The 26,819-nt window shown below is 49.6% G+C and overlaps 1 protein-coding gene across 8 annotated transcripts in view; it reads right to left on the reverse strand.

Moving 5' to 3' along the window:
* Positions 1-337: 337 nt before the first annotated feature.
* Positions 338-26,819, reverse strand: part of LOC143656395 (putative palmitoyltransferase ZDHHC11B) — a 106,981-nt gene continuing 80,499 nt past the window's right edge. For 7 of the 8 annotated variants that reach the window (XM_077128492.1, XM_077128491.1, XM_077128489.1 and 4 more), the window contains 7 exons: positions 24,525-24,706; positions 23,130-23,210; positions 21,703-21,827; positions 20,975-21,199; positions 17,592-17,656; positions 7,201-7,273; positions 338-1,771 (listed from right to left, as the gene is read on the reverse strand). In XM_077128492.1, coding sequence (XP_076984607.1) covers positions 1,332-1,771; positions 7,201-7,273; positions 17,592-17,656; positions 20,975-21,199; positions 21,703-21,827; positions 23,130-23,210; positions 24,525-24,706 — 1,191 coding nt within the window. In that variant the 3' untranslated portion in view covers positions 338-1,331. The remainder of the gene's footprint in view (positions 1,772-7,200; positions 7,274-17,591; positions 17,657-20,974; positions 21,200-21,702; positions 21,828-23,129; positions 23,211-24,524; positions 24,707-26,819) is intronic. The other variant, XM_077128490.1, reaches the window with a different exon arrangement.

Genomic DNA, 26,819 nt, shown 5'->3' on the forward strand with positions numbered 1-26,819 from the left:
GGGTTTCAATATTGAGAGCAGATTCAGGTGTGTAGAGTAAAATGATGCCTGTGCCTTCATGCACATGGACACATTCAGATTTCAGAGATTCATATCAGTGCCTTCCAGTTAAAGACAACCAGGAACCCACCTGTCGTTGAGCAAAAACTGGATTTTCTACTGCAATCAGGAAGAGAAAGAGGACCATGGAAACATAAGAGCAGTTTAGTAAGAGGTAATCGAAGGGTGTTAGTATAGGACTTACACTTGTGTTTGCGATTTGGGGGTGGGTTAAAGGAGTGTGGGTTTACTATAGACTGAGTGCTGACAGAAAGTGGGAATGATTCTGTGGCTGAGATCTTTTAAAAAAATTTTATTGAGAAATGTTCATATACATATAAGGTGTGCAATCAATGGCTCAAGATATCATCACACAGTTGTATATTCATCACCATGATCATTTCTTAGAACATTTGGATCAATTCAAAATAAGAAATAAAAAGAAAAAAAACTCATTCATACCATGCCCCTTTCCCCTCCCTCTCATTGACCACTAGTATTTCCACCTACTCAATTTATTTTACCATTTGTTCCCATATTATTTATTTTTTAATCCATATTTTTTTACTCATCTGTCCATACCCTGGATAAAAGGAGCATCAGACACGAGGCTTCCACAATTGCACAGTCACACTGTGAAAGTTGTATCTTTATACAATTGTCTTCAAGAACCAAGGCTGGAATCAAGGTTCCCAGCTGGGTACACAAGGTACACAGAGCAACAGTTTCAGGCACTTCCCTCCACCCACTCCAATACACCATAAACTAAAGGGGAAATCTACATACTGCATAAGAATAACCTCCAGGGTATTGAGAATAGCCTCCAGGATAATCTCTCTATTCTATTTGAAATTTCTCAGCCACTGAAATTTTATTTTGTCTCATTTCTCTCTTACTCCTTTTGGTCAAGAAACTTTCTTTATCCTTCTGTTGTGGGGTGCACCGAAAGAGAGACCACACAATTCAAAACTGCAAGCCAACTTGGAGTCTTGAAGTCTAGCCGGCCGGGGACTGCCTCAGAAACCTCCAGAAGGAAGATCCAGAGAACAGCCCGCAGGGGTTTTCAAGGTGAGCTTATAAATCATGCTGTGGCTTTGCAGTTGCTAGCAAGCCAAGCGTGATCATAGAAGCAGAAAAATGCCGTTAGCTGTTGCCAAAACACATCCCGTTCCCTCAGTTTCCTAACATTGGTTATTGTTTAACTCTCGGGGACATTCCGCCCCAATGGTGTGGGGACTTTCCCTGCTTGGGCCTGACTGATTGCTCCTGGCCCTCCACAACCAATCCCCTTCTCAAATCCCAATGTCATCATCCACAGGGATGGCCTCAGACTTGTGCAGGCTCAGGACAGGGGACAGGTCAATCCTGACCTCACCCTGGGCAGCAGGTAGGTCTGTGGCCACCTGGCTGGATGGCATGTCCCCACCGGCAGCTGTCTCCCCACCAGCAGCTGAGTCCCCATCCATAGACTCATCCTGTTTGGACTCAGGCAGTGGGTCCTGCTGGAGGTCACACCCCAGATGGAAGCTTGGCTCCTTAGATTTCCTGGCACCAGCATTTAACCCCAAGCTCTGAGGCTTGTGGCCCTCCTGGATGGTTCCCAAGAGCTCAGGAGCTGATGGACTATGGCTGCTGGGGCTTGGTGTTCTGGGGGGCAGGGGCTTCCCCAGGGCTTCTGAGTTGAATAACTCCAGCCATGTGGAGCCCTCAGCTGGAACTGGTGGATCATCTCCTGCAGAGGAAAGGAAATATCAGGGTGAGGGGCTGGGGGGACATCTGCAGAGGCAGGGCTCTGTCTGTGGCACAGGTGGGGTCACCTGATGGCATAGGATCAATATGGGGGGGCGTCCACCCCACACCCATATCAGGGTGGAGCAGGGGACAGCTGCCCTCTTTTGCTGGATGGGGCAGCTGGTTCCTGGGAAGACCTTCTCACAGGTCTTGGCAGGACACAGCCCTAAGCCGAGACTCCTGCATGCACCTGCCCCTTTTGGCAGGATGGGGCTGCTGAAACTTACCAACAAGTGTATCTCCTGCACATGGGTTATTGTCTTAAATCTACCTATGGGGTTTATCCCCTCCTGTGTGTGCTTGATATGTTTCATCATAAGAATAAAAGAAAATAACACAAACTGGTGCAAGTGCCTACCTGGGCCTCCTTCACTTCAGTGCAGTGTAGTAGCTCCTTGTACACTGTCCCTGTTTACTGTCTAGTCTCTGCAATGGGCATTTCCATTGACCCAGCCTGAGGTGCCAACACTCAGTACTGTGGCGCATATTACCTGCCTGGCACCAAGGCAGCCAGTTCTCTGATACTGGCCCCCCAGGACTGGAACTCCCACTCCCAGGAGGGTGGGTCAGGCCAAATGCTCCCAGCATGGGGGCCATCTCCTTTACTCCCCTCCTGGCCAGGGCCTGTTCCCAAAGCTTTAAATTTTGCTTTCCCTATATAATGGCATAAATAGTTAAGCACTGTTCATATGTTTCTTGGCCATTTGGGATCCTCTTTTGTGATATGCCATTCAATCATTTTTCTATTTTTCTTCCCCTTGAATGATAAACCTTTATATATTCTAGATACCAATCCTTTAACAGTTATGTATGAGAAGTAGTCTCCCAAATTCGTGTGATTTTTCACTCTTTAATGGCCTCTTTCTCCCTCTGTGCTGTGCCCTTGAACTCCTTCTTGCGGCATGGCCAAGTGCCCATGAGCCCAGCCCAGCAATATTCATGTGACTGTGTCTGCCACAGAGTCTGCTCCTCACTCACAGGCCTTTGTCTCTATCTGTGCTCATTTTTTAATGTGGAGCTTTTTGTTTTTCTTTGTGTAAAATCTTGGAAGAATAGGATGAAAACGGCCCCTGGTGTAACCAGACCAGATTTATTCCATATTACATTCTCAGCTTGAAGACCTGGGATCACCCTCTTAGCCCAGTTGTGATACCAGTCAAAGGTGGTGGGTTCTCTGCCCAGTGCCCTCAGTGACCAATTCCTGGGACAACAGTGTTCAAAAGAGAGAAAGTTTATTGCTGGGCAGGAAGTCAGATGGCCTATGGGCCAGTCAATCTGTCTTCCCCAATCTGCAGTAATTCTTAAAACTTTTTAGTATCAAAAGATGGGCATGTATAAGGGAAATGCAGATCAACACTACAACGAGATACCACCTCACACCTGTAAGAATGGCTGCTACTAAACAAACAGGAAACTATAAGTGTTGGGGAGGATGTGGAGCAACTGGAACACATGCACTGCTGGTGAGAATGCATGATGGTGCAGCCACTATGGAAGAGAGTTCGGTGGTTCCTTAGGAAGCTAAGTACCAAGTTGCCCTATGACCCAGCAATAGCACTACTTGGTATACACTCAGAAGAGCTGAAAGCAATGACACAAACAGACATTTGCATACAGATGTTCATAGCAGCACTATTCACAATCACCAAAAGATGAAAACAAAACAAATGCCTATCAACTGATGAGTGGATTAACAAAATGTGGTATATACATATGATGGAATATTATGCAGCAGTAAGACGAAATATTGTTCTGAAGCACATGACATGATGGATGAGCCTCGAGGACATAATTCTGAGTGAAATAAGCCAGACATAAAAGGATAGATACTGTATGATTCCACTTTTATGACTATGGTGAAGGTAAAACCAGAGGCTTATAATACAGAATATAGGGGATTTAGAATTACACAGAAGCTAGAGATGGGTGAACAGTTAGCTAATGAGGTTGAACTTCAAAGTAAGGGAATGGATAGAAGTGAAGGTGACTCTCTAATGGGTCTATAGGTAATATTACCATATTGAAGGTGAGCAAGACTGAAAGAGGTTATATAGACCTATGTGTCCCATTGATTAACACTAGAAATATAAATTGTTCTTGCAAGAACTACTTCAGAGGTATGACTCATGTACAAACAGTGCTTATGTCCAGGGCATGGGGGGCGGGAAACTGCTACTGCATGCTATGGGTTATGTTTAAAAGGAAAACATCACCAGTACCACAGCTACAGCAGAGGTAAGTAATGGGGGAAGGACAAGAGCTAAGAGGAGATTTAGATTTCCTGTTTGGTGATGATATGTATATTGGTTGACTTTCTCTTGGGAAAAATGACATTATCTAAAATTGAGAGTGTTGATGGACCAGGGACTTTGGGCACTATACGTGATGACTGGTGAATGCAGGTAACTGAAGGATGTACTGACTGAGAATTAGATTGGCAAATGATGGTGTATACATATGATCCAATGTTTTGCTGCTACAAAAAGGAATGATGTTGTGAGGCATGTAATGACATGAATGAACATGTGGGACATTTGGTGAGTCAAAATAAATCAGAAATGGAAGAACAATTATGGTATGGTCTCCTTTAGAAAATGCTTATAAGAAAACAGGGGCCTAGAATGTAAGATTTTATAGCATACACATTTAGTCTGGAGTGGTAATTATCATTTTTGGATTTTGAGAGTCTCATATATATATATATCTAACATTCTAACTTTTTCATGTTGGAATGTTCGGTCACTTCCAACATGAAAAAGTTAGAATATATATATAAAGTTAGAATATATATATATAAAACCTGATATGGGTGGGCCACGGTGGCTCAGCAGGCGAGAATGCTTGCCTGCCATGTCAGAGGACCCAGGTTCGATTCCCAGTGCCTGCCCATTAAAAAAAAAAACAAAAAACCTGATATTTAGAGATAACAACAAAGCTGATCAGGTTGGGGTTAAAGTATTCAGAACACAGAGGTAAAGAGCACATTGTCTGTATTTTAGAATCATGCATGCTCTTTGAGACCAAAGGAAGAAAGGTTTATTTATTCTGGAACTTAAATTTTCTGTAGCACATAATCTAACTCCATGTATCTATAGCTCATTTGAACAGCTGAAAAACAGGGAGCCCATAATAAGAAAGAGGCCCTTTAATCCCGTATGGCCTAATGAAATGCCTGGATACATCCTAGAGTATATTAAGCAGATAATCAAAAATTATTGGCAAAGTCCCTTGAGAAATGGGAGGAAAAATATGGTACTAAACTTTACCATCAGGGAATCCCCTGACACTGTGTCAAACCTTAGGGACACCCAAATCTGTAGGCCAAGCTTTTGATCTTGAAAAAGCTTGCGAAGCTTATGTAGGTAGCAGAGAAGCTTAGCCTACCTATAGGCATGCCTAAGAGTTACTTCTGGTGAACCTCTTTAGTTGCTCAGATGTGGTCTCACTCTCTCTAAGCCTAACTCTGCAAGTGAAATCATTGCCATCCCACCTATGTGGGACATGACATTTAGGGTTGAAAGTCTTCCTGATGGCATGGGAGATGATTCCTAGGGATGAGTTCATTCCCAGGGATGGCACCATGGGATCAACAATTCCATCCTGACCAAAAGGGGGGAAAGAAGTGTAACTTATAATAAAGTATCTGTAGCAAAGAGAGTTCACATAGAGTTGAGAGTCTACTCGGGATGTTACTCTCACGCAAGCTTCAGTTAGACATCGCTACCTATCATAACCTGCCAAACCCCAACCAGGACCATTCCAGCCAATCCTAATGAAGAAGACCTGGGGCAACATAGAAGATTCCACAAGTGTTCCATGCACTGAAGTAACTTTCTAGAACAACCTCCAGATAGTTCCCTGGACCAGATAACTCCTGAAACTTAGAGGGCTCAGCCTCTCCAGTACATCAGATAGTTTCATCTCCTACCCCACATTACTGACAGAACCTTCCAACATGAAAAAGTTAGAATGACATAGCCTAAACACCCCTAAAGAGAGGGATAGAAAGATCCAAGGTGATGGTGGTGTTATACAGAGAAGATAGGATTTAGCAAATGAATATGACTGCTGAATCATTAAATTGATATCTCTTTCAGTCTCCAGTACCTTAGGATTGCTAGAAGTAAAAACATAAGATTGTGGAATTGTAACCCATGACAAACTCTGAAATATGTTCTACACCTAATTGTGGTGCCGTGCTTTGTAATTTATTACTTTTTGTATATATGTTATCTTTTACAAAAAAATTTAAAAAGTCGATTGTGATGATAAAAACGTATTTATGCCTTCTAGCCTCTTACATTCTGGAGCAGCTAGAAGGAAACATTTGAGAGGATCATATCGTGGCCCATGAAAAACTCTGGGATCTGTCCTGTAACTATTTGTTGAACAGTGCTTTGAAAACTACTTTTTTCTTCACTTTGTATATGTTATAAAAAAAGTTAAAAGAAAATGGGCAACCTTTAGGATAATGAGCACAGTGGCTCCAGATGCTGTAAGTAGGGGTGCTCTAGCTATGGAGCATGCACAGATTGATTACAGGCTTACTCACAGAATGTGTATAAGACAAGGGTGTCCCTCAAATGATGGTGGATGTGCGCTTTAGTGGTTATGCTGATGTTGAGGTGTAGGTTAAAGTACAAGCTACTGCATATTTGTTAGGGGGGCCCATTCGAGTTGGATCCAGCTCTATCAAGATAGCATTGGACTTCAGGTGGGTTAGTTCTGGGATGACCCAGGGTCCTTCATTAATAAACATTAGGGGCTGTCAACAGTATTCATGACTCTAAAGTAAAAAAAAAAAACAACTGGATCAAATGGGTACAAGCAAAGATTAGTCACAAAGATTTTACAATCCTAAGGGGACAAGATAAAGGCTATGCAATCATTATCAGAGATCAAGGGAGCTGGATTACAATTCAGAGATTTCACATGTTTCTGTCTACTCTAATAGTAAAAATGAAATATCTATATGATGATTCAGTCATCAAAATCATCCCTTAAATCCTAGCTTCTTCATTAGTTAGGGCAACCTGTTGTCCCCAACACTCAAGAGTGGTTTCTCTCTTTCTCTCAGTTCCAAGGTTTGAGAGAGCTGATGGTTCTTGAGCCCCCAGGTGGGGGAGAAGTGAGTTTCTTATAGTTTGCTGCTACAATGAGGGTACTGCCCCTTGGGCGTCCTAAAATGATGGGGGAATACCACCTACTGGCCCCCCTCTTGTCTGTGCTCTGAGCTGGGATTTCACTTTCTACCTGCTGTGAATCCAAGAAAATGTCCTAGCCCTGGACCTTTCCTAGGAAATATTTCTATGCTTTAGGAAATCATACTTGAATTGATCTCAATAAGACCTAAACTCTAGAATGCCTTACCTGTGGCTGGACTTTCGTGCCCAGCACCTTTGCTGTCCAGAAACCCTATTTCCTGAGGTTGATCCACCGCCCTCTGTAGAGAGAAACATTGTGAAAACATGCTGCATAGGTTATACAGCCAAAGTGGGCAAAATATGGCAGCAAGAGAGCCTTCTGGAGCCAAAAGGCCAGGCCCACCCCTGGATTCCTGTGCAGCTTGCCTCTCAGGTTTCAGAACCACTGACCATAAAGTGGGCACAGTGATGTGGCCACACTGGTTTAGGATGGTGGCTTGTTATGAATGTGCATATGGAAGAGACACACAGGCTTGGTCTAATGAGTAAGAGGGTAAGGAGGCCAAGAGGCCCATCTGGGTCCCTAGAATGATCACAGGGGGTTGCAGGGCTCAGGAACACCCCAGTGGTCTCCACAGGATGTGTCTCCTATGCAGTGCCTGCTTGCAGGCAGTGGGTTCTGTACATCGGGGGGCCCAAACCATTTAATGTACACTTCTGGAAGGCAGATGCTATGTTCCTTGCATTTTCTTCTCATGGCTATGGCATTCTGCTCTGCTCTCCCTGAATCTCGCATTCTCCAAAATGTTTCCTCCTTTATAGGACTTCAGAAACTAACCAAGACGTGTCCGAATGGGTGGAGACATGTCATCACCTAATTCAGTTTAACAACCACTCTCGATTACGTCACATCTCCAGGGAGATGATCTAATTACAGTTTTAAACAAACAATGCCGAATACGCATTAGAAGAAATGGCTGCCTTTACAAAATGGGACTAGGATTAAAACGTGGCTTTTCTAGGGTACATACATCATTTCAAAGCAGTACAGTGGGCTAGCAGAGTTGAAGGTTTTCCCAAATCATTTCCTACTGAGCTTGCCACTCTTGGCTGACAAAACTGCAGGTTTTCCCTTCCTACCCCAAATTGAGTCATCACCTTCTAACAGCAAAAAGAGTCCTGGAATAACAATACCCACCCACTATGATCAATAAACTGCTACAGAGAACTCAGCAACTTCTCTGCAGCTTCTTGTGCTCTTGGAATGCTCCCCCTCAAGCATGTGCAGGAAAAATGCCTAAGGTCTGGAGCCACCGGCAGCCCTTCCTTCACAGTTATGTCATGCAGTACCTGACGGGTGGTCTGGTTGTCTCCTAACAGCAAAACTGCTACTTTTCTCATGCAGCCATGCACTGGCAAGCTGTGCCTCTCACTGCCAGACTGGGGTGGGAGGGGGCAGTGCAGGCTAAAAGGCCAGAAAATCCTGCAGTTCTTACCCAAAGCTCTAGCAATTTTCAAAAATAAAAGCTTTTAATTTGTTGTTGGCTTTGAGTCCCAAAACCCTGAATGGCTGTTTTTCATTGTTGTGACAAAGTTCATAAGTGCTTAGAAGGATCGGAGTCACCCATCTCATCTGTTTCCTTCCCAGAATATTTCATTGTAATACATAGATTCAAAATGTATGGTAGGGAGCATTCGTTTAAGCTTCTCATTGGAAATTTGAAGTGCTTCAAATGTCTAAAGGTAACTTCTCAACAGCCCAATGATAAACTTTCTTGTTACTAACCGAGTACTACAGAATTAAACTAAGATCTTGACACAATATAAAAACTCCCCAATTTCACATTATAGTAAGATGTGATTTCCTGAAGGTGTTATAAAAGATTATGGACTGTTCCTGTTCACGTCTATAGTCTCCTATGGAGAGGCTTGCAGATGCATGTGGCACTCACTGCACATTGTGGAGAGCCGCCTCCCAGGTCAGGCCTAGTGGTCGCGCTGCAGCCTGCTCTAGAGTTCCCCCCGCCCATCGAGTGAGTCAAGATGGCGCCCGCATCCTGTTTCCGCGTATGACGTACGCGCCCACCAACCCTATCTTCCAATCACCTCTGTATACGTGGCACTAACCTATTGGGTTTGGGCACAGTATATAAGAGGTTACCCGGACAGGGTGGGTGGAGACGACCCACAGGGAGCCGTGCCTGACGGCCGCATAGAGGTCGCTCCCCCGCGGGGCATCTTGTCCCGCGCGGAACCTGAAACAGAGAATGCAAGCTTAACTCCAGTAAAGGTCTGTGCTTACAACTGCTACGTGTCTTGGATCTGTGTTTCTCACCAGCGCGGATTTGTCTGCGTCTCTCTGTCTCTCCTCATTGTCTCACCCGCCGACCGGGGGCTTGACGCTGAGCGAGAAGTCGCGGACAAGTGGTGGCCCGTACGGGGACCCTCTCTCTCCAAACTTCCGGAGTTCGCAGTGGACTTTCTGCGCCTGATCACCGCGGAAAGGTGAGTACCTATTATTAAGTGGGAGTTAAGGGCCGCGGGTTTTCAGGTAGCCCCGGTGACTCGGGAGAGCTCCCCGAGTGATTAAAAGACAGTGCCGACTGCAATCATGGGGCAGTCAGAAAGTTCGCCTCTGCTAGCTCCTTTAAGAGCAGACGGCTCCTGTAAGAGTGAGCCGCCAACTCATAAGCCGACCGAGCCCAGCAATAGTCCCGACACCTCTGACTCTGAGTCAGATAGTGATGGGACCGAAGGTGCGGATGCGCCCCCGTTAATCGACTGGGAGAGGCCCCCTGTCTCGCCCACGCAGCCCTCCGCCCCGCCAGTGGTCACTGTAGGGGCGCGGCAGTTTCCCAGTGATCCCGGCAAGAAACCTCACCGAGAGCTCCCCCTAGTGTCCGAATCTGGTAGTTACGCTGGTCCGCCTTTGCGGAACCCGGAACCCCTTGCAGGCGGGCCGGGGGAGGGGCATCTACAGCTGTATCCCCCACCTGAATACTTAGGCCCTCAAGACCCCATATCATCAACAAGTGGAAGGAGGCATTTCTGGAAATGGGCCCCCTCTTTAACCTTTAGACCTTTCGGTATACTAGGTGGGTACCAACCGCTTAAGCCAGAGCCAACCCCAGAAATGTACCCGGTTATCATTAATCCCCAGGGTAACAATCAGTATGAAGCATATGATTACAAAGTATTAAAGGAGTTGAGGCAAGCCGTCCATCAGTATGGCCCCAATGCCCCTTTCACATTGAATTTGGTTGAGAATCTTTCTGCCCTGTGCCATACTCCCGCAGATATATACCAGCTGGCCCGTGCTTGTCTGCCACCGGGCCGATATATAGATTGGAAAGCATGGTTTGAGGAGTTAGCTGAAGAGCAAGCCGCAAAAAACGCGGCGGGGAGACGCGGCGGTTGGAGTGCAGATATGCTACTAGGGAAAGGTGCCCACTCACAAAACCAAACAGGGTTCCCTACAGAAGTCTATGGACAGATCTTTCGTTGCTTCATAGGCGCCTGGAAAAAGTTAGCAGGTCAGGGAGAAGCTCAAGCTTCACTTAGCAGCATACACCAGGGCCCCACTGAACCATTCGTAGACTTTGTAGCCAGGATGCAAACTGCAGCTGAGAGAATTTTCACAGACCCAGGAATAGCAGAGACTGTAGTTAAACAAATGATATTTGAGCAGTGCAATAAAGAGTGCAAAGTAATTCTAGTACAAAATAAGGGAAAGAGCTTGACGGACTGGGTTCGGCTGTGCAGGGACGCTGGCAGCCCGTTAACTAGTGCAGGCCTAGCTGCCATGCTGGCCAGCTCCTTACGAATAAATGCAGTGCAAACCGAAAACCCAGGAGCAAAGCCTAAAGGATGCTACCAATGTGGCCGATCGGGACACATAAAAAGAAATTGCCCTAATAAGGACCAACCAACCACCGCCCAACAATCTAATAAGCCTCATGCGACAGCCAGACTCTGTGGCCGTTGCCATAAGGGACCCCATCGCGCAGAAGACTGTAGATCAGCCTTCGATGCGCAAGGTAAGCGCCTTTCTGGCCGTCCTGAGCAAATTCCAAAAAACGGGCAGAGGGGGTCCGCCCTTCCGGTGGGCCCCCTTACTGGCAGTGTGGCGACGCAGTACCCATCCAGCTCCGTGCCTCCCATGGATCAGCAGGACTGGACCTCTGTGCCACCTCCAGGCTCGTACTGACCCCATCTATGGGAGTCCAATCAGTGAGAACCTCCTTTAAAGGGCCCTTACCGCCAGGTACAGTGGGGCTCCTTTTAGGGAGAGCATCTACAGCCCTGAAGGGACTAACAGTGATACCAGGTATTGTGGACCCAGAGTCCACAGATGACACCCGGATTATGATACAATCTCAGCAAGGCACCTTAGTTATTGAAGAGGGTGATAGGATAGCACAGCTTCTACTCCTACCCAGCTTGCATGCACTCCTTCCAAGCAGAAACAAGCAGAGAAAAGATAAGGGAGTTAGGTTTACTGAAGGAGTTTTTGAGGGCCTTCATATGTCCTTAGAGAATCGACCCATGTTGACTCTTAAAGTGCAAGGCCGACCCTTCTTAGGCCTGCTAGATACCGGGGCCGATCGGTCGATTATAAGACAGCAAGAATGGCCCCCTGCCTGGCCGACGTGCAAGGCGGAAGAAACCATTAGAGGAATAGGCCATGTCTCAGCACCCATGCTGAGTGCAACTGCCCTTCATTGGGCAGATGAAGAGGGACATCAAGGTAATTTTCAACCCTATGTACTAGCCTTGCCCGTGTCCCTATGGGGAAGAGATATTCTAGCAAAAATGGACGTTACCTTGACCAGTAACTGTTCTCCAACTTCAAAAAGTCTGTTAAAAGGAATGGGATATGTCCCTGGCAAAGGATTGGGAGTCTCGTTGCAAGGGCATACAGCGTCCATACAGGCTGCCCCCAATTCTGATAGACGAGGCCTGGGTTTTTCCTAGGGGCCACTGAGGGGAGACTCCCACCCACGCCTATAAGACTCAGGTGGAAAACCAATACTCCGGTGTGGGTGCCTCAGTGGCCCTTACCAAAGGAAAAACTTTCAGCACTCCACGCTCTAGTATCAGAACAGCTAAAAAAGGGCCACGTCATTCCTTCCACATCACCTTGGAACACTCCCGTATTTGTCATAAAAAAGAAATCAGGTAAATGGAGACTGTTGCATGATTTAAGAGCCATCAACAACTGCATGGAGTCCTTAGGACCTGTTCAAATGGGGTTGCCACTCCTCTCGGCCCTGCCAAAACACTGGCCTGTTTTTATCTTAGATCTTAAGGACTGTTTCTTCTCCATTCCACTTCATCCCGAAGACACTCCAAAATTTGCGTTTACTGTGCCCTCTCTTAACCATGAGGAGCCATGCCACCGCGTCGAGTGGACAGTCCTGCCCCAGGGCATGACTAATAGTCCCACCATGTGCCAGCTATATGTTGCTGCAAAGCTGGCCAACACTCGACAACAGTTCCCCCAAGTAAAAATCATTCACTATATGGATGACATTCTGCTTACCCATAAAAACACTGACATTCTCAAGACAGCTCTATCACATTTAGTCCTCACACTTAGAAAAGCCAACCTAGAAGTAGCCCCTGAGAAAATTCAGATGGCAGAAATTTCCACCTTCCTAGGAGCAAAAATCACGCCTACTCATCTCTCCCCTCAGAAAGTGTCTCTCAGGCTAGATACCATACATACCCTTAACGATCTGCAAAAACTTTTAGGAGATATCAATTGGGTCCGCCCGTACCTAAAGCTGCCCAATGCCAGACTAGCGCCCCTATTTAACTTGCTGAAAGGAGATTCGAACATAACCTCGCCCCGGTGCCTCACTCTAGAGGCGAGACAAGTGCTCAGCCAGGTAGAACAGGCACTCAGTAGCGCTGCTTTAACAAGAATAGACCCCCAAAAGCCCTTTGAAGCCTGCTTGTTGCCGACAGAATTCCAGCCCACGGCAGTGCTATGGCAACAGGGGCCTTTACTCTGGATCCACCCTGGAATTTCACCTAAAAGGAGTTTAGAGCACTATCCTACAGCGATTGCAGGGCTGGCATTAGAGACCGTCAAAAAAGCCGTGCAGCATTTTGGCCAACAACCAAAAAACCTCAGAGTACCTTACTCCACCCAACAACTTGAAATACTTACTGGAGCTATAGATCAATGGGCCATCCTCCGATGTACCTTTTTGGGAGAAATTGATAACCAATACCCAAAAGATCCCCTCTTACAATTCGTCACCCGTCACCCAGTAATCTTTCCTAAGGTAACCTCATCTAAGCCACTAGCGAACGCTCTCACCGTGTACAGACGGTTCCAGCTCCGGTTCAGGAGCATATTGCGTAGAAGGAGGTTCTCCTAAAACTGTGTTCTTCCAACCACAGAGACCTCAATGGGTAGAGCTGCAAGTTGTTATCACAGTCCTGAAAGAACTTACCGACCCCCTAAACATTGTATCCGATTCCCTTTATGTAGTGAACTCTGTAACAATTTTAGAAACGGTGGGAATTATAAACCACTCCTCCTCAGTTAGACCATTCTTTCTCAAACTTCAAGAGACAATATATGCCAGACGATGTCCTTTCTTCATAACCCATATTAGAGCCCACACAGGCCTGCCAGGCCCCATGGCACAGGGAAATCACGTAGTGGATGTGGCCACCCGACAGCCACATATCTTCCCTGCGCTGACACCGTATCAACAGGCCCAAGAGTTTCATACTAAATTTCATGTCAATGCAAGCACCTTAGCCAGACGGTTTCACATACCGCGTGCAGCTGCCAGAGATATAGTCAGAGCCTGCAATAATTGTGCAGAACAGAGGGTAGTCCCTTCAGTTGGAGTTAACCCCAAGGGCCTCATCCCGGGGGACATTTGGCAGATGGATGTCACTCATCATCCAGAGTATGGCAAAGCCAAATATCTACATGTGTCAATAGACACATGTTCTCAAATTATATTCGCATCTGCTGAAACAGGAGAGAAAGTCCACCAGGTTATTGCTCATTGCCTCGCCGCTTGGGCGGCTTGGGGCAAGCCAAAAATATTAAAGACAGATAACGGACCTGCTTACACCAGCAAAGCCTTCCAAAGATTTTGTGCAAATATGGAAGTGCAATTAAAACATGGTATCCCCTACAACCCTCAAGGGCAAGGAATCATTGAAAGAGCACACAGGTCTCTTAAAGACTTGCTCAAAAAACAGAAAGGGGGAATAGGCCACGGCCTGTCCCCGAAGGCTCAACTGTCTGTAGCCTTATTTACATATAATTTTCTAAATGAAAACTCACAAGGAATGACACCTGCTCTTCAGCACACTACTCCGAGTCCTCCACATAGAGGTCTAGTCCGTTGGAAGGATGTCCTGTCAGGACAATGGCAAGGCCCTGACCCAGTGCTCAGCTGGGCCAGAGGCTCTGTTTGTGTTTTTCCCCAGGAACCAGGACGTCAACCTGTGTGGGTTCCGGAAAGACTGGTGAGAACCGTGACGTCGCCCGAGGACGCCAAGGAACTGTTGCTCAGAAAATTGATAAGCCTCCAACCAGAGCCACCGGATCCGGTCTCCAACTCTGCTGATGATGGCGACGACCGAAAAGATGACAACAACAGTGCAAGTAACCCTCCGACCGAGTAGAAGAGAGACTAACTTTAACCCCACTTTTCCCACTACGAGCTACTGTGGGACCAAGTCACCTCATGGTTCTCTTGGCCCAGGTTGACCACTTGGATTCTTTTAGCAGTGGGACTCTTAGTAACTCTGCTCATTGTTAAATGTTTGTTAGAACGCTTGTTCCAGACGCAGCAACAGCTACGCGTCACCACTATGTTGGCTATGTCACTCGCCCCTGATGCTCCTGGCAACGACCGTCCCGCTACCCAGTCCTTCCCCTCACTGTATGACCCGTCCCGGCCACTCAGGGCGGGGCGCTCGAAAACAGGATCTGCTGCAAAGCCCATGGCCGTGTCCCGGGTGTAAAAGGCGGCACCAGAAGTCATAATTTTTGTCTAAAAGATGATCTCTAAGGCAGAGTCACGGTCCTGGCCAGACTAGACTCCGGCCATTGCACAGAGACATCTAGTGACACTCTCGACTCTGGTTGCCGCTCTCCTGAGCCCCGCTTAGCCCAGTTGCGAGGCGAAGCACTGCAGGGAGAGTCACGTGGTTTCCAGTTCACGGGCTCTCCGGTCTCTATATGAGGAGGCATTCTGGTCGGTGCCAGAGGTTCAGCCGCAAGATGGCTGGAGCCTAGTCCAGACTCCCCAAAGCACCAAAACAAGTAGTGGGCTAATCAAGCTCACGGGAGCTCACTCATCAATGGAGACACTGGGTCTAAGAAAGGGTCTACGGACCAAAAATAATAAAAAAGGGGGAGATGTGGAGAGCCGCCTCCCAGGTCAGGCCTAGTGGTCGCGCTGCAGCCTGCTCTAGAGTTCCCCCCGCCCATCGAGTGAGTCAAGATGGCGCCCGCATCCTGTTTCCGCGTATGACGTACGCGCCCACCAACCCTATCTTCCAATCACCTCTGTATACGTGGCACTAACCTATTGGGTTTGGGCACAGTATATAAGAGGTTACCCGGACAGGGTGGGTGGAGACGACCCACAGGGAGCCGTGCCTGACGGCCGCATAGAGGTCGCTCCCCCGCGGGGCATCTTGTCCCGCGCGGAACCTGAAACAGAGAATGCAAGCTTAACTCCAGTAAAGGTCTGTGCTTACAACTGCTACGTGTCTTGGATCTGTGTTTCTCACCAGCGCGGATTTGTCTGCGTCTCTCTGTCTCTCCTCATTGTCTCACCCGCCGACCGGGGGCTTGACGCTGAGCGAGAAGTCGCGGACAGCACATTGTTGTCCTTTGTGCCTCATTCAAGCACCTGTTATGTATAGCTCCTTATTATGACTTATATTTTGTCATCAAACCACTGCAGATAGACCAGATGGTTCTGAAGGGACCCTCTTGTTCAGGTCTTTGGAGACTTAGCTGGCCGTGAACAAGACTGGAAGGCCTGCTGGCTGATGACCTCAGACCTGCCAGCCATCAGCACACCTGCACCCTCAAGGACAGCCAGACCACCTGTCAGGTACTGCAGGACATAACTGTGAAGGAAGGGCTGCGGGTGGCTCCAGACCTTAGGCATTTTTCCTGCACATGCATGAGGGGGAGCATTCCAAGGGCACAAGAAGCTGCAGAGAAGTTGTTGAGTTCTCTGTAGTGGCTTATTGATCATAGTGGGTGGGTATTGTTATTCCAGGACTCTCATCAGATAAACACTTATGCTGTGAGGAATCAAGATTTACAGTCTGGGAATTAATGACATCATTATAGAGTTAGGAACACTGCAAAGTTAAAATGAACTAGAAATAGCAATGTGAAAGCACACCTCTTAAGGAAAAATGAAACCCCATGTTTTCTCTATCCCTGCCTGCCATGTGTTTTGGGAGCAGCTGCGCAATGAATCATTCAGCTTAGTGAGCAGCCCACTGTCTCTACTTCCATTCTATGAAAAAAGGAACAAGGATTCCTGAGAGAGAGGGCTTGACCCATGCCAGTGGCAGGAGGGAAAAAGGTACACCTGGAATCACTGGCTATACCAGAAAGTGAAGTTTTCAGATATAAATGGGTTGGGTCTGCAGCAACAAGCACCAGCCAAAGGGGCTGCAGGTGTCCTTGGAAAGATCCAGGGGAGGGGCTGCAGGTGCCCCATGGGCAGATCCACACAGGGAGGGGCTGCAGGTGTCCCATGGGAGGATCCAGAGGGGAGGGGCTGCAGGCCTCCTGTGGGAAGATCCAGATGAGGGTGGGAAAGACCCATGGACTCCTGGTCATGCCTTGGGGCAAAGGGGTAATGTCCAGTGTCTGAGGCTGTGGTGGAGGCAGGTGGGGACATGTGATGGTCTCCACTGAAAACATCTCAAAGTGAATAGATTGCAGTCAGGGGAAGAGGTCTGCTTACAGCATCCGGGTGATCAAAGGTGGGTGCCCCCTCTTCCACACATGCATCCCACACAGCTCTCTCTCTGTTGCCCCACAGGGACTGCAGGGACAGATGTCCCCACAACAGAGGAAACAAAGCCACTGGCCACCTCCTGGAGCCAGCACTGTTGCACACACACCTGCAGTTAACTAAAGCCACTGTAGCTGCCACCAGAGTAGCTGCAGAAGTGGGGCACCCAGGAAGAGATGGCCCTCCTGGCAGGGACCAGTGAAGAGTGGACAGAGACAACAAGCCCTCCTCCTCCCCACACAGACACACACACACACATGCAGACACATATGTACAGACACACGTGACACAGAGATAGACACATACAGGCAATCATGCCAACATACAACGGGCACATACATAGCCATGCAGACATAGACACACAAATGCCCACAGCCAGACACAGCTGCAGATACACCTGAAGATATAAACACAGACACACCTGCAGACACACAGACACACAGACACACACCTGCAGACATGCAGACACACCTGCAAACACAAGCCTGTGCTCCTAGAGAAGGTGAGCAGCATGGCTAAGAGTTCCCAGCCACATAGCCACCTGCGCAGTGCCCACTGTACCATGCAGAGTGGGGCACAGACATACCTGGGGAGATCCTTCGCTTTGCCTTTTCTGGCACGTACAGACAAATGCTTTTTTGTTTTCTTTCACTAGAAGGAAGAAGGAAAAGGGCAGAGGGTTACTGTGGGCATAGATAGCAGGCAAGCCCAGTGTCCACTCAACCAGGGTTTTGGGGTGGCAGGGCACTTTGCCATGGGTTCTCTCCCACATAAGTCCTGAGGGCCATCAGAATGTGTGGACATTGTGGCGTGGCTGCCCACACCCCTCCTCAAGTCCACTATTGTGCTGCCCCTCCCAGGAAATGAGGGCAGGACCTGCTTGGGCCAAGATAAGATGGCAGAATGAAGGGCGCCCCTCTTGTGATGAGGGCACACACAGGCAATGGCTTCTCTCCCCACTCTCTCTCACCTCCTCATTTACATGCTCTGCTGAAACTGTCCCATTATGAGCTGCTCTACAGGGGCCCAAAAGGCTAGGAACAGAAGGCGGCCTCAAGCCAAAGGCTTGCAGGGAACCCTGGGTGGGGTCTTCTGGCAGGACTGTGGCCCCAGCCGAAAATGAAGGCCTCCTCGTGAGAGCCACGGAGTCTGAGAAGGCATAGATGTGTGTGCTTTCAAGAAGGCAGGTTTGGGAGGGAGTAATTATGCAGCAATAGCTAACCACTCCTGGAATGCATTCCTGGCAATCTGTTCTATGCAAACCCTGAGCTCAGGATGCTCCCCCCTTCTGCAGGGCTCTTTGCCCTGCCCTCACCTCCAGGCAGACACTGAGTCTGGCTCACCTCAGGGTCATTGCTGCCCCATTCTCCTCCCTTTCTCACCCCTATGGATGCATCTCACAGGTCCTGAGTGGTGGCAGCTGCCAGCCAGCTTCCCTACCCTCTGCGGCTGAGAGGTCACACAAAGGCCACTGTGTCCCCAGCCCATTGCCACAGGAAGGCAGAGGGCTGCCCAGAGTTTGGGTGTGGGTCCTGTCAGGGTTCAAATCACAGGTGCAGCAAATTGTCCTGAATCCCTCAGCCTCCGCACTTTCTTGATAAAGCAGCATGAGCTGCTGACACAGGAGTCTGCCTGAGTGAAATTATGGGTGACATCTTAGTTCTAGCCCATTCGACAAGCATATCAAGTATCTTCTATGTATAGGTGGTGAACTTGGAATTCATAATAAAAATTTGAAAACACGTTTGGTATTGTTTCCCTAAGACTTCCTTCCATGGTGCCTCCCTTACAAAATACGAGCCCTGGGCACTGTGGTACTAGCCACATATTCATGCAAAACAAGTGGCTGGGATTGCTGCACAGGTGGTGTGGTTCTGCCCTGTCAAGGCACCTGGTCTCTGCTCAGCTGGGCTTTGTTACTGGATGATGTGCCCATGGAGCTTCCTCATTTCCATGGTTGGAATTTCGATTTTGTGTCTCTAAATCCATCTGTTATTTTTTCCTACTGTCCTGTTCTTGCTGACTAGATTTTATTCCTTTACCTCTTCAAACTTTGTAACCTGACTGTAAAAGCTCCGTTGTGCTGCATTTTCTTCAACTTTGGGAAGATGAGGGGAGCTTGTTGCAGGCCTTCAGATCCCTCCATGGTGTCGCTTTCCTACCTGCCAACTTGTTTTTGCTGATAACTCACGCTGGCAAAGGCTGCTTCCCACCATGAACTCTGGTGAAGGGGGCATCTCTGTGAGGAGTTTTCACTGAACTCTCTGCAGGTGGAGGCCCCAGAGTGTCTGCAGCTCCCAAGTATTTCCCTTTCAGGACTCCCTAGGCTGCCCTGATGCAAATTTGGATCCCGCATCTGGCTTGTGGCTTTGAGATTTTTCCTTGGGTCATGGCCAGTGGGTGGCTATTTGCTGGTGCCCAATTCAGAGATGAGGCATCACCTCATGGTGCTCAGCTGCTTGCAGTGAGTTAGTAACAGCTCCCACCACCTGGTGGAGACAGAGCTGCTTCCTTAGCCACCCTCAGGGGATGGCACCCTCAGGATTTCTCACTTCAGGACCCGCTGTCAAGTCTAACTTGGAGTCTTGGTTGAATTTTGACATCTGGTCACCTCCCTTCCCTGCTATGGGTTCAGCCATGTAATTTCAAAACATATATTGCTATGTCCATTTGCATTAAGTGAACACAAAACTACAGGATATGTTTATATGTTTTAAACAAGTGTGTGTGCATGTATGTGTGTGTGAGTAATTTCAAATTCTCAAAGGTGGTGTGGTTTGCTTTTAAAGGTCAGGAATCCTGGGTTCAGAGAGGTCAGGGAGGTACCCAGTGCCATAGCCTCTCAGACAGTAGCCAGCAAGCAAGGATTTGCATGGGTTGGCTCACAAAGAGCCTGGGATGCCCTCTCTCAGGTGGTATTAGACCTAATTCCATGTCCACTCATGGGGTGAGAGGCATTCTGGGCCATGGGCCTGGGCTGGATACTCTCCCAGCATCTCACTGCCTGTTGGCCTGGGCTGAAGTTTGCCCTGGCCCCAGGCCTGGCCTCTGCAGCAGCATTTGTACAGCAACAGGGCCTCACCACTGCTCTGGACACGGCTGCTTTACTGACCTTACCAAGCAGGCCATGTCCTGCTTGACCCTGACCATTCTGAGCACTGACCATCAAGAAGTCCAGGCTGAAGTGCCCTATAGGGAGGAAGGTGGCTAAGAGCTCATTATCTGCACCCCAACACATTCACCAGGAGCCCCTTCTTGTGTTTCACACTTGGCTGGGGGTGGGAGCACACACAAGGACACAAGACCAGGGTGTTGCCAAAACCCTGACATGCAATAAGGGTTAAAACTTGAAGAGTTGTGGAGATGTTGACATACAGGCAGAACCCCTGGCCCTCCTGGTGGAAACCTCTGGATTTCCTTCATCCTCAGGTAGAGACCATGTTTAGTCACATTTTCAAGCCAAAGCATCTTTTGCCTTGTTTTATCTTGAAATATCCCCTTGGGTTTGACTTGGCTAATCTGACCATAAGACTCAGTAGTATGTGAAGTACAAGGTTTAATTACCAGTGTGAATGCTGTGAGGACAGGGAGGAAATAAAATTCTAGAAAATACTGCAGTTAGTTCAAAAGCCAAGCACTTGCTGCAGTGGGAGGCGACCACTCCAAGCAAGGTTATTTCAGGAGTCTGGAGTGCTGCCTGAGCCCCCCACCCACAGTGCACTCCCCCTCTGCATGTGGACAGGGAACCAGGTCCTGTGTGACTGGGCAAGGTCAGCAAAAGTGGCCAGTTCAGGGGCTGTGCTGACAAGTCTGAGTTTGGGGCCAGCAGGCCCATTCCCCAGCACATCAGACCCAACACACATCCACCAACACTGGCCCCTGAAGGGCCCTACAGGATAGAGCTGGAAACCTGAGAGGGGCTCATGGGGGGCTGACGGCCATGGCCAGTGCTTGCCAGGCACTACCTACCCAGGCAGAGGTGGGAGATAAGCAGCTTTACCAGCACCACAAGGCTGATGACATCCAGGAGGAGTGTGACCACAAGCAGCACCAGGAAGGCAGGTTTCTTTCTTCTTATTGTAGAGCAGGGCAGAGACCGCAGCCACGCATCGGGTTTTGGGGTGTCCATTGGTAAGGATGTGGGCTGGCTCGTTGGCTCAGGGGTAACACCCTGGCTGGGGCTTGTCTTGGGCCCTGAGACAGCAAGCAGGGAGTGAGCTAGATGCAGGTTTGGAGCTACCCCTCAGCCCTCTCCTGCCAGGGACTCTGTGAATTCTGGCCCATCTGAACACAGCCAGGTAGTGCTCAGTGCTGCGCAGGGTGCCAACATGGAAGCAGCCCTATGGACCCTTCCGGAACAGTGATCCCAGGAACTCTGGACTGGCCTCAAGGAACCCCCAGGACAAGAACCCCACAGTCTGCTCATACCTGCCTGGCATGCACCCGGCCTGCACACATCTCCTGGCACCTGGGTGGCTGAGGACTGAGGCTGGGCCCTGGGCCATGGCCTCTGGCTGAGTGAGTGTCTGGGAGGCACACCAGAGCACCTTCTGGCTTCACCTGCCCTGCTCCAGCACCCAGGGCTGCATAAGTAGGTGCCCCTACAGAAGCCTTGTGCCGAGACAGGTGGCAGGGAGGCCACCCCTAAGCCCAGGAGCGACTCCACAGAGCACCCAAAGTGGGAAGTGACAACGTACCTGGAAGGCCTGGGTCCTTGCAGATCTCCCACCGGTTAACCATGCACAGAAACATGATATATAAGACCACCACCAACACACAGCAGAGAAAAGCCACAGCTGAGGACAAGGACTCGGACCACCACCTGCGGGAGGAAGCCCAGGCTGGGACAGCTGCAGCGATGGGCAAATCTGATGAGCAGACTGTGCATCCCAGGACAGCTGCAGCGATGGGCAAACCTGATGAGCAGACTGTGCATCCCAGGGTGCAAGCTGAGGGGGTGGTGGGGTGGCACGAGGTGTCCCAGGGCGCAAGCTGAGGGGGTGGTGGGGTGGCATGAGGTGCCCCTCCTGAGTATGAGATCACTACCTCCAAAGTGCCTCAGCCTCCCTGCCAGCACCATGCTCAGAAAGTATCCTCGTGACATCACCCCAGGTGCAGGATTCACTCAATTTTAGCTGACTCCATTGTCCTTTCAAGATTGCTTTGAAATTTCTTTACACCAGTCTTCAGATGGAGGGTGCCATGTGAGCATCTGGGGCCCTCCATCACCTGGTCCCTTTGAGCACCCCTTTGGGGCCAGTCCTCAGATTCCCTCCTGCACTTAGCATCCCTACCACAGGTGGAAAGCACCCAAATGTTCCCTGCCAGCTACCTTAGAGCTGGGCCTGCCTCCTCTGGCCATCGCATCCTCCCAGCTTGGCCAGTCTCCTCCAACCACTGTGTCCTCCCTACTGGGCCCATCTCCTCTAGACACCATGTCCTTACTGCTGGGCCCATCTCCTCCACAGAGCTGACCAGCCCTCTGGGCTGTAGACATCAGGACCTTCTGCCCAACCCTGATTTCCTCTCCATTGTTTGTTTTCCAAAGTGGCTCTGGGGAGTTTATGGTCCTGGAGCCAAATCTAGTGACAGCAGCTCACCCCATGGCACTCACAGGGGACATGGCATCCCAAGGCCCTTCTCCAGGAGGCCAGAGCTGCAGAGGCTGCTGGTGCTCCAAGCTTGACTCAGCATGCCCAGAGTCCCCACCAAGGTCAAGGCTAGACCCCTCCGAGGAGACCTTAGGATGGGAGTGCCCAGCTCCTGCCATGTGAGGAAGTGGACATGGGCAGCTGTTCCTGCTGTCCTCCATTTCTGATGTCTGCCCAGCCTCAGGCCTCCTGTCTCAATAGCCTGTCTCCCCAACCCAGTAGCTGCTTCCTCCCCAGACCCCATCACCTGTTTGCAGCCCTACCCCACCACCATGGCCTGGCCTCCAATACTGATCAGTGCAACTTCCTCCTTCCCCAACCCCCTGCTGGTCCTCCCCTCCTGCCCCTCAATCCCCTCACCCAAACTTCCCCCATCATTTCTGTTCCCAACCTGCCCCCCTGACCCCTGGCTTTGCACTCATCCCCTTCTCCTGGCAGGCCCTGGCTCCACCCCACCCCACCCCAGGGCTCACCGATACTTCTTGGCCGCGCAGATGTGCTCAAAGCCAGAGATGGGCTTGTGGCAGTCTTTGCACAGCTTGATCTCTGGGGTCCTGGAAGGGGGATTTTGGAGGCCCATCCCCTCAGCCACACATGGCTGGATGTGTTGGGCTCAGGGCCTGACATTCGGGGCACAGCCCCCTATTCCCGTTTTACTCCCTGCTGTTACCTTTTGCCCCCTAACCCCCATTTCCTACAGTCCTTCCATTCCCCACACTCCCATCCCTTTCCCCCACCCCTGTGCCATTTGCCCACTCCTGTCCCTCCCCCACTCCCATCCCACCCCCACACCATCCCTCCTCCACTCTCATTCCACCCCCCAACTCCTATCCCCCCACTCCCATTCCACCCCCCTCCTGACCCTCCCCAACTCCCATCCCACTAACCCCACTCCTATCCCATTACTCCATTCCTGTCCCATGCCCCTACTCCTGTCCCATCTGCCCCACTTCCATCCCATCCCCCCACTCCTGTCCCTCCTCTCACTTCTGCCCCATCCCCCCACTCCCATCCATCCCCCATCCCATCCTTTTCCTCCACTCCCTTCCCATTCCCTCCTATTCCCCATTTCCCTTTCATTTCCCCATTCCTGTCCTTTTCCCCCCCATTGCACCCCATCTCCTTCTATTCCTGCAGCCTGGCCAAGTGGGCTCTGAGCTGCTGGGTCTCAAAAGTCTGAGGGAGATGGATGTGGGTGCCTCAGGGCAGCTGGCCCTGGCCATGGAGGTGTGGAGTCCATGGAAGTGATAATGCTATGGTGACCCCACTCAGACACAGGGTCTAAAGCCTCTCCAGGGCCAGGCAGGGCAGAAGTGAAGACCCTGTGCCTGAGTGCATGTCACCGTGGGGGCCACCCAGGCCCCTGAGGAGGACAGCAACAGTGATTTCAGGAACTGGCTTTGGACCAAGACTCCCCTGGAACCCTGAAGGCTAAAGCCCCTCACCAAGACCCTGAGGCTGCCCACCAGACCCAGGACAACTGTTGGTCCCAGGACTCCACCAGACCCTGGGGACAGAGGCTCCTTTCCTGGAATGCCAACGAAAACAGTGTGCCCCTTACCTGAGGCTCTAGGATGAGGGAAGGGAGTCCCCTGAACCAGAGTCACCAGAAAAGGACAACATCTGAGGGCCAGTACTTCTCATTCCAAGGAAAACAGCTCTTTGGAACTAGGCAGAAAAGAGCTGCAGCCCCTCCTCACACCCCCACCCATTGTGCTGCTACTGGCTTCTCAGCTCTGCTTCTTTAGAGGGGAGGGCAGTCCCCAGTTCTGCCTCTTTAACAAAGAAGGGAAGCCATCACTGTCGGGGTGGCTGGGGGACTGTTAGACCCTCAGGTGCTGCCCAGGGAGGGGTGGGGTTGGACTCACGGAGTGATGTGACACAGGTGGCAGTACTGATCTGGGAGGAGGTGTGTACGGACGGGGTCAATGAAGAGTGGCACTATCCTTTCAGAGCTCTTTTGGATTAACAGGGCGTTGGGGTGGTCTGTGCAAACGCAGCATGTAACCACATAGGTCAGGATGTGCAGCACAAACAGCCCACCGATCACCTGTGAGGAGTCAAGGAAGGACAAGAGGCCTGGTCCATGCAAGTGGGAAGCAGCACTGGGGAGCCTGGGGTTGGGGGGCTTTGGGCCCTCTCTTCCCGTGAGCAGGGACTTGGGGCACACCTAGGCTGGGAGGATGATACCTGAGCAGGTGGGAACATGGGCTTGGGGCACACCTGGCCCAGGTGAGTAGGGGTTTGGTGCATGCTGGGCAGGTGTGAGCAGGAGCTAGGGCATGCATTGTCCAGGTGAGCAGGGTATTGCAGTACACCCAGCTCAGGTGAGGGGAACTAAGAGTAGGCAGAGCAGGTGTAGGCTAAGAGGGCAGAAGAACATGTGCAGGGGCAGAAAGCTTATGCAAGCCAGGCCCACCAAAGGGTAAGATTTGGAGCTGGGGCCGTTAAAAGAAATAAAACAAAATAGAGTTTCTGTGGCAAATAGATTTAAAATAATTTCAGAGATCATTCTGCAGATGATTCTTAGACCTCGCCCAGATACCGCAACTGCCAAAGTAGGCAAAACGCTAAGCAACAATATTCCTCAAAACCCCAAGGACATTTGGATACTATCAGTAAGCCACAAAATAAGAGACTCAGTTAATTACTAAACTGAAGGATAATTGGAGTCGCCCTCCCCCCGAATATTGATCAATGACAACAGCTTATCCATTCTTCTTTTCTTCTAAATATCTTGCCTGGAGATGCCAAGAGGGATGCCATTTGGGTTGCTACCTGAGTCTGTGCTCCACCACTTGCAAGCCTAAGATCCCAAATAAACAGCCTTGCTGCCTTGAAGCCCAGTTTGTTACATCTTGGTCAATGTCACATGGTATCAGAAGTGGGATCTGAAGGCACCACCGGCCTGACTCTATAGCCACTGTTGGATTCAAGCACAGAATTGGCCAGAGCCCTTTGAGCTCTGTCCTCCCCCGATAGCCCTGGTTTCCTGGTGGTGAACCTGTCAGCTCTGAACCCCCCTCTTTTGGGGCAAGGTTCTGGCCTTTCCACAGGGGTCTTCAGGTAAAGGGCATCTGGACTTTAGGTCTTCTGGTTTGGGCTGGTGGCAGCTGCACTTTCATGTGTGCCCCTTTAGGTACACAAGGAAAATGTTCTTATCTGGTGAGTACTCAAAAGGGACTTAAACAATTCCCACTTTGGTAATGAGCTCTTTTCAGTGGAGGGATTCCTCCCTGACAACCATATCTGTTAACATCAACTCTGACTGGGAGCAATCAGATGATGATTCTGGTGAGTATGGGAAGGGCATTTAACCACTATTAGAGCACTTTCTGATGAGAAGCCTCAGCTTCCAAAGGCCAAGATTCCTGTGAGGGATGAGGAGGACAATGATGGTCTAGATTGACCCAAGGTCACCCACTACCTCAAGGTCATTTCCATGCACCTGGGGACTTCCAGTCATGGGTCAGACAACTAGGGCACAGGCAGTCCTCCAGGTAAAATGAGTATACATGAACAGCACACCCAAAATGCCCCACCTGCACACAACCCAGACTATTGCTCTCAGGCTTGGGCTTTAGGATGGCAAACATTCCAAAATAACTAGAAGAATAGGTTCCAATTCATCTGGGAACTCAACAGGTACACTGCCATCTAGCTCACCAGCTGGTTTCTTGTAAAAATTCTGGTCCTGACTCATGTGAAATCTTATCCTGCTGGACCTGGCACACTAGAGAAGTCTCAAATTGCAATAGTCATAATGGGGATATTTTGATATGGACCAAATCAGCATATTTGGATGTTCAACTTGAAAATATTGGTGCCTGTAATCTTCCAAACATAACTAATTCTAAAGTGGCCTCTCCACAATAAGCTAATATTGAATTAACAAGCACATTATCAAGCTTGAGGAATTATCTGGAACTCCTGACTGACTGCTCTAATCCTCCTTACACCTTCTGCCCTGCTCCTCTAGGTCTTGGATCACCCGACTTCCCTTCTATGATTCCCCTGAACCCCCTCATTGTCTCATTCCATTCAAACTCAAGCCAAGTGAAGGAGGGTTAGGGGTTTCATCTTCTCCACCTCCACAGGCAAAGGCTGAATTGAGTGCAATTATTACAGATTTCCCAAATCCCACTGAAGACCCAGTGGGTTTC

Source organism: Tamandua tetradactyla, chromosome 14 (assembly GCF_023851605.1).
Source record: "Tamandua tetradactyla isolate mTamTet1 chromosome 14, mTamTet1.pri, whole genome shotgun sequence".
Classification (NCBI taxonomy): domain Eukaryota; kingdom Metazoa; phylum Chordata; class Mammalia; order Pilosa; family Myrmecophagidae; genus Tamandua; species Tamandua tetradactyla.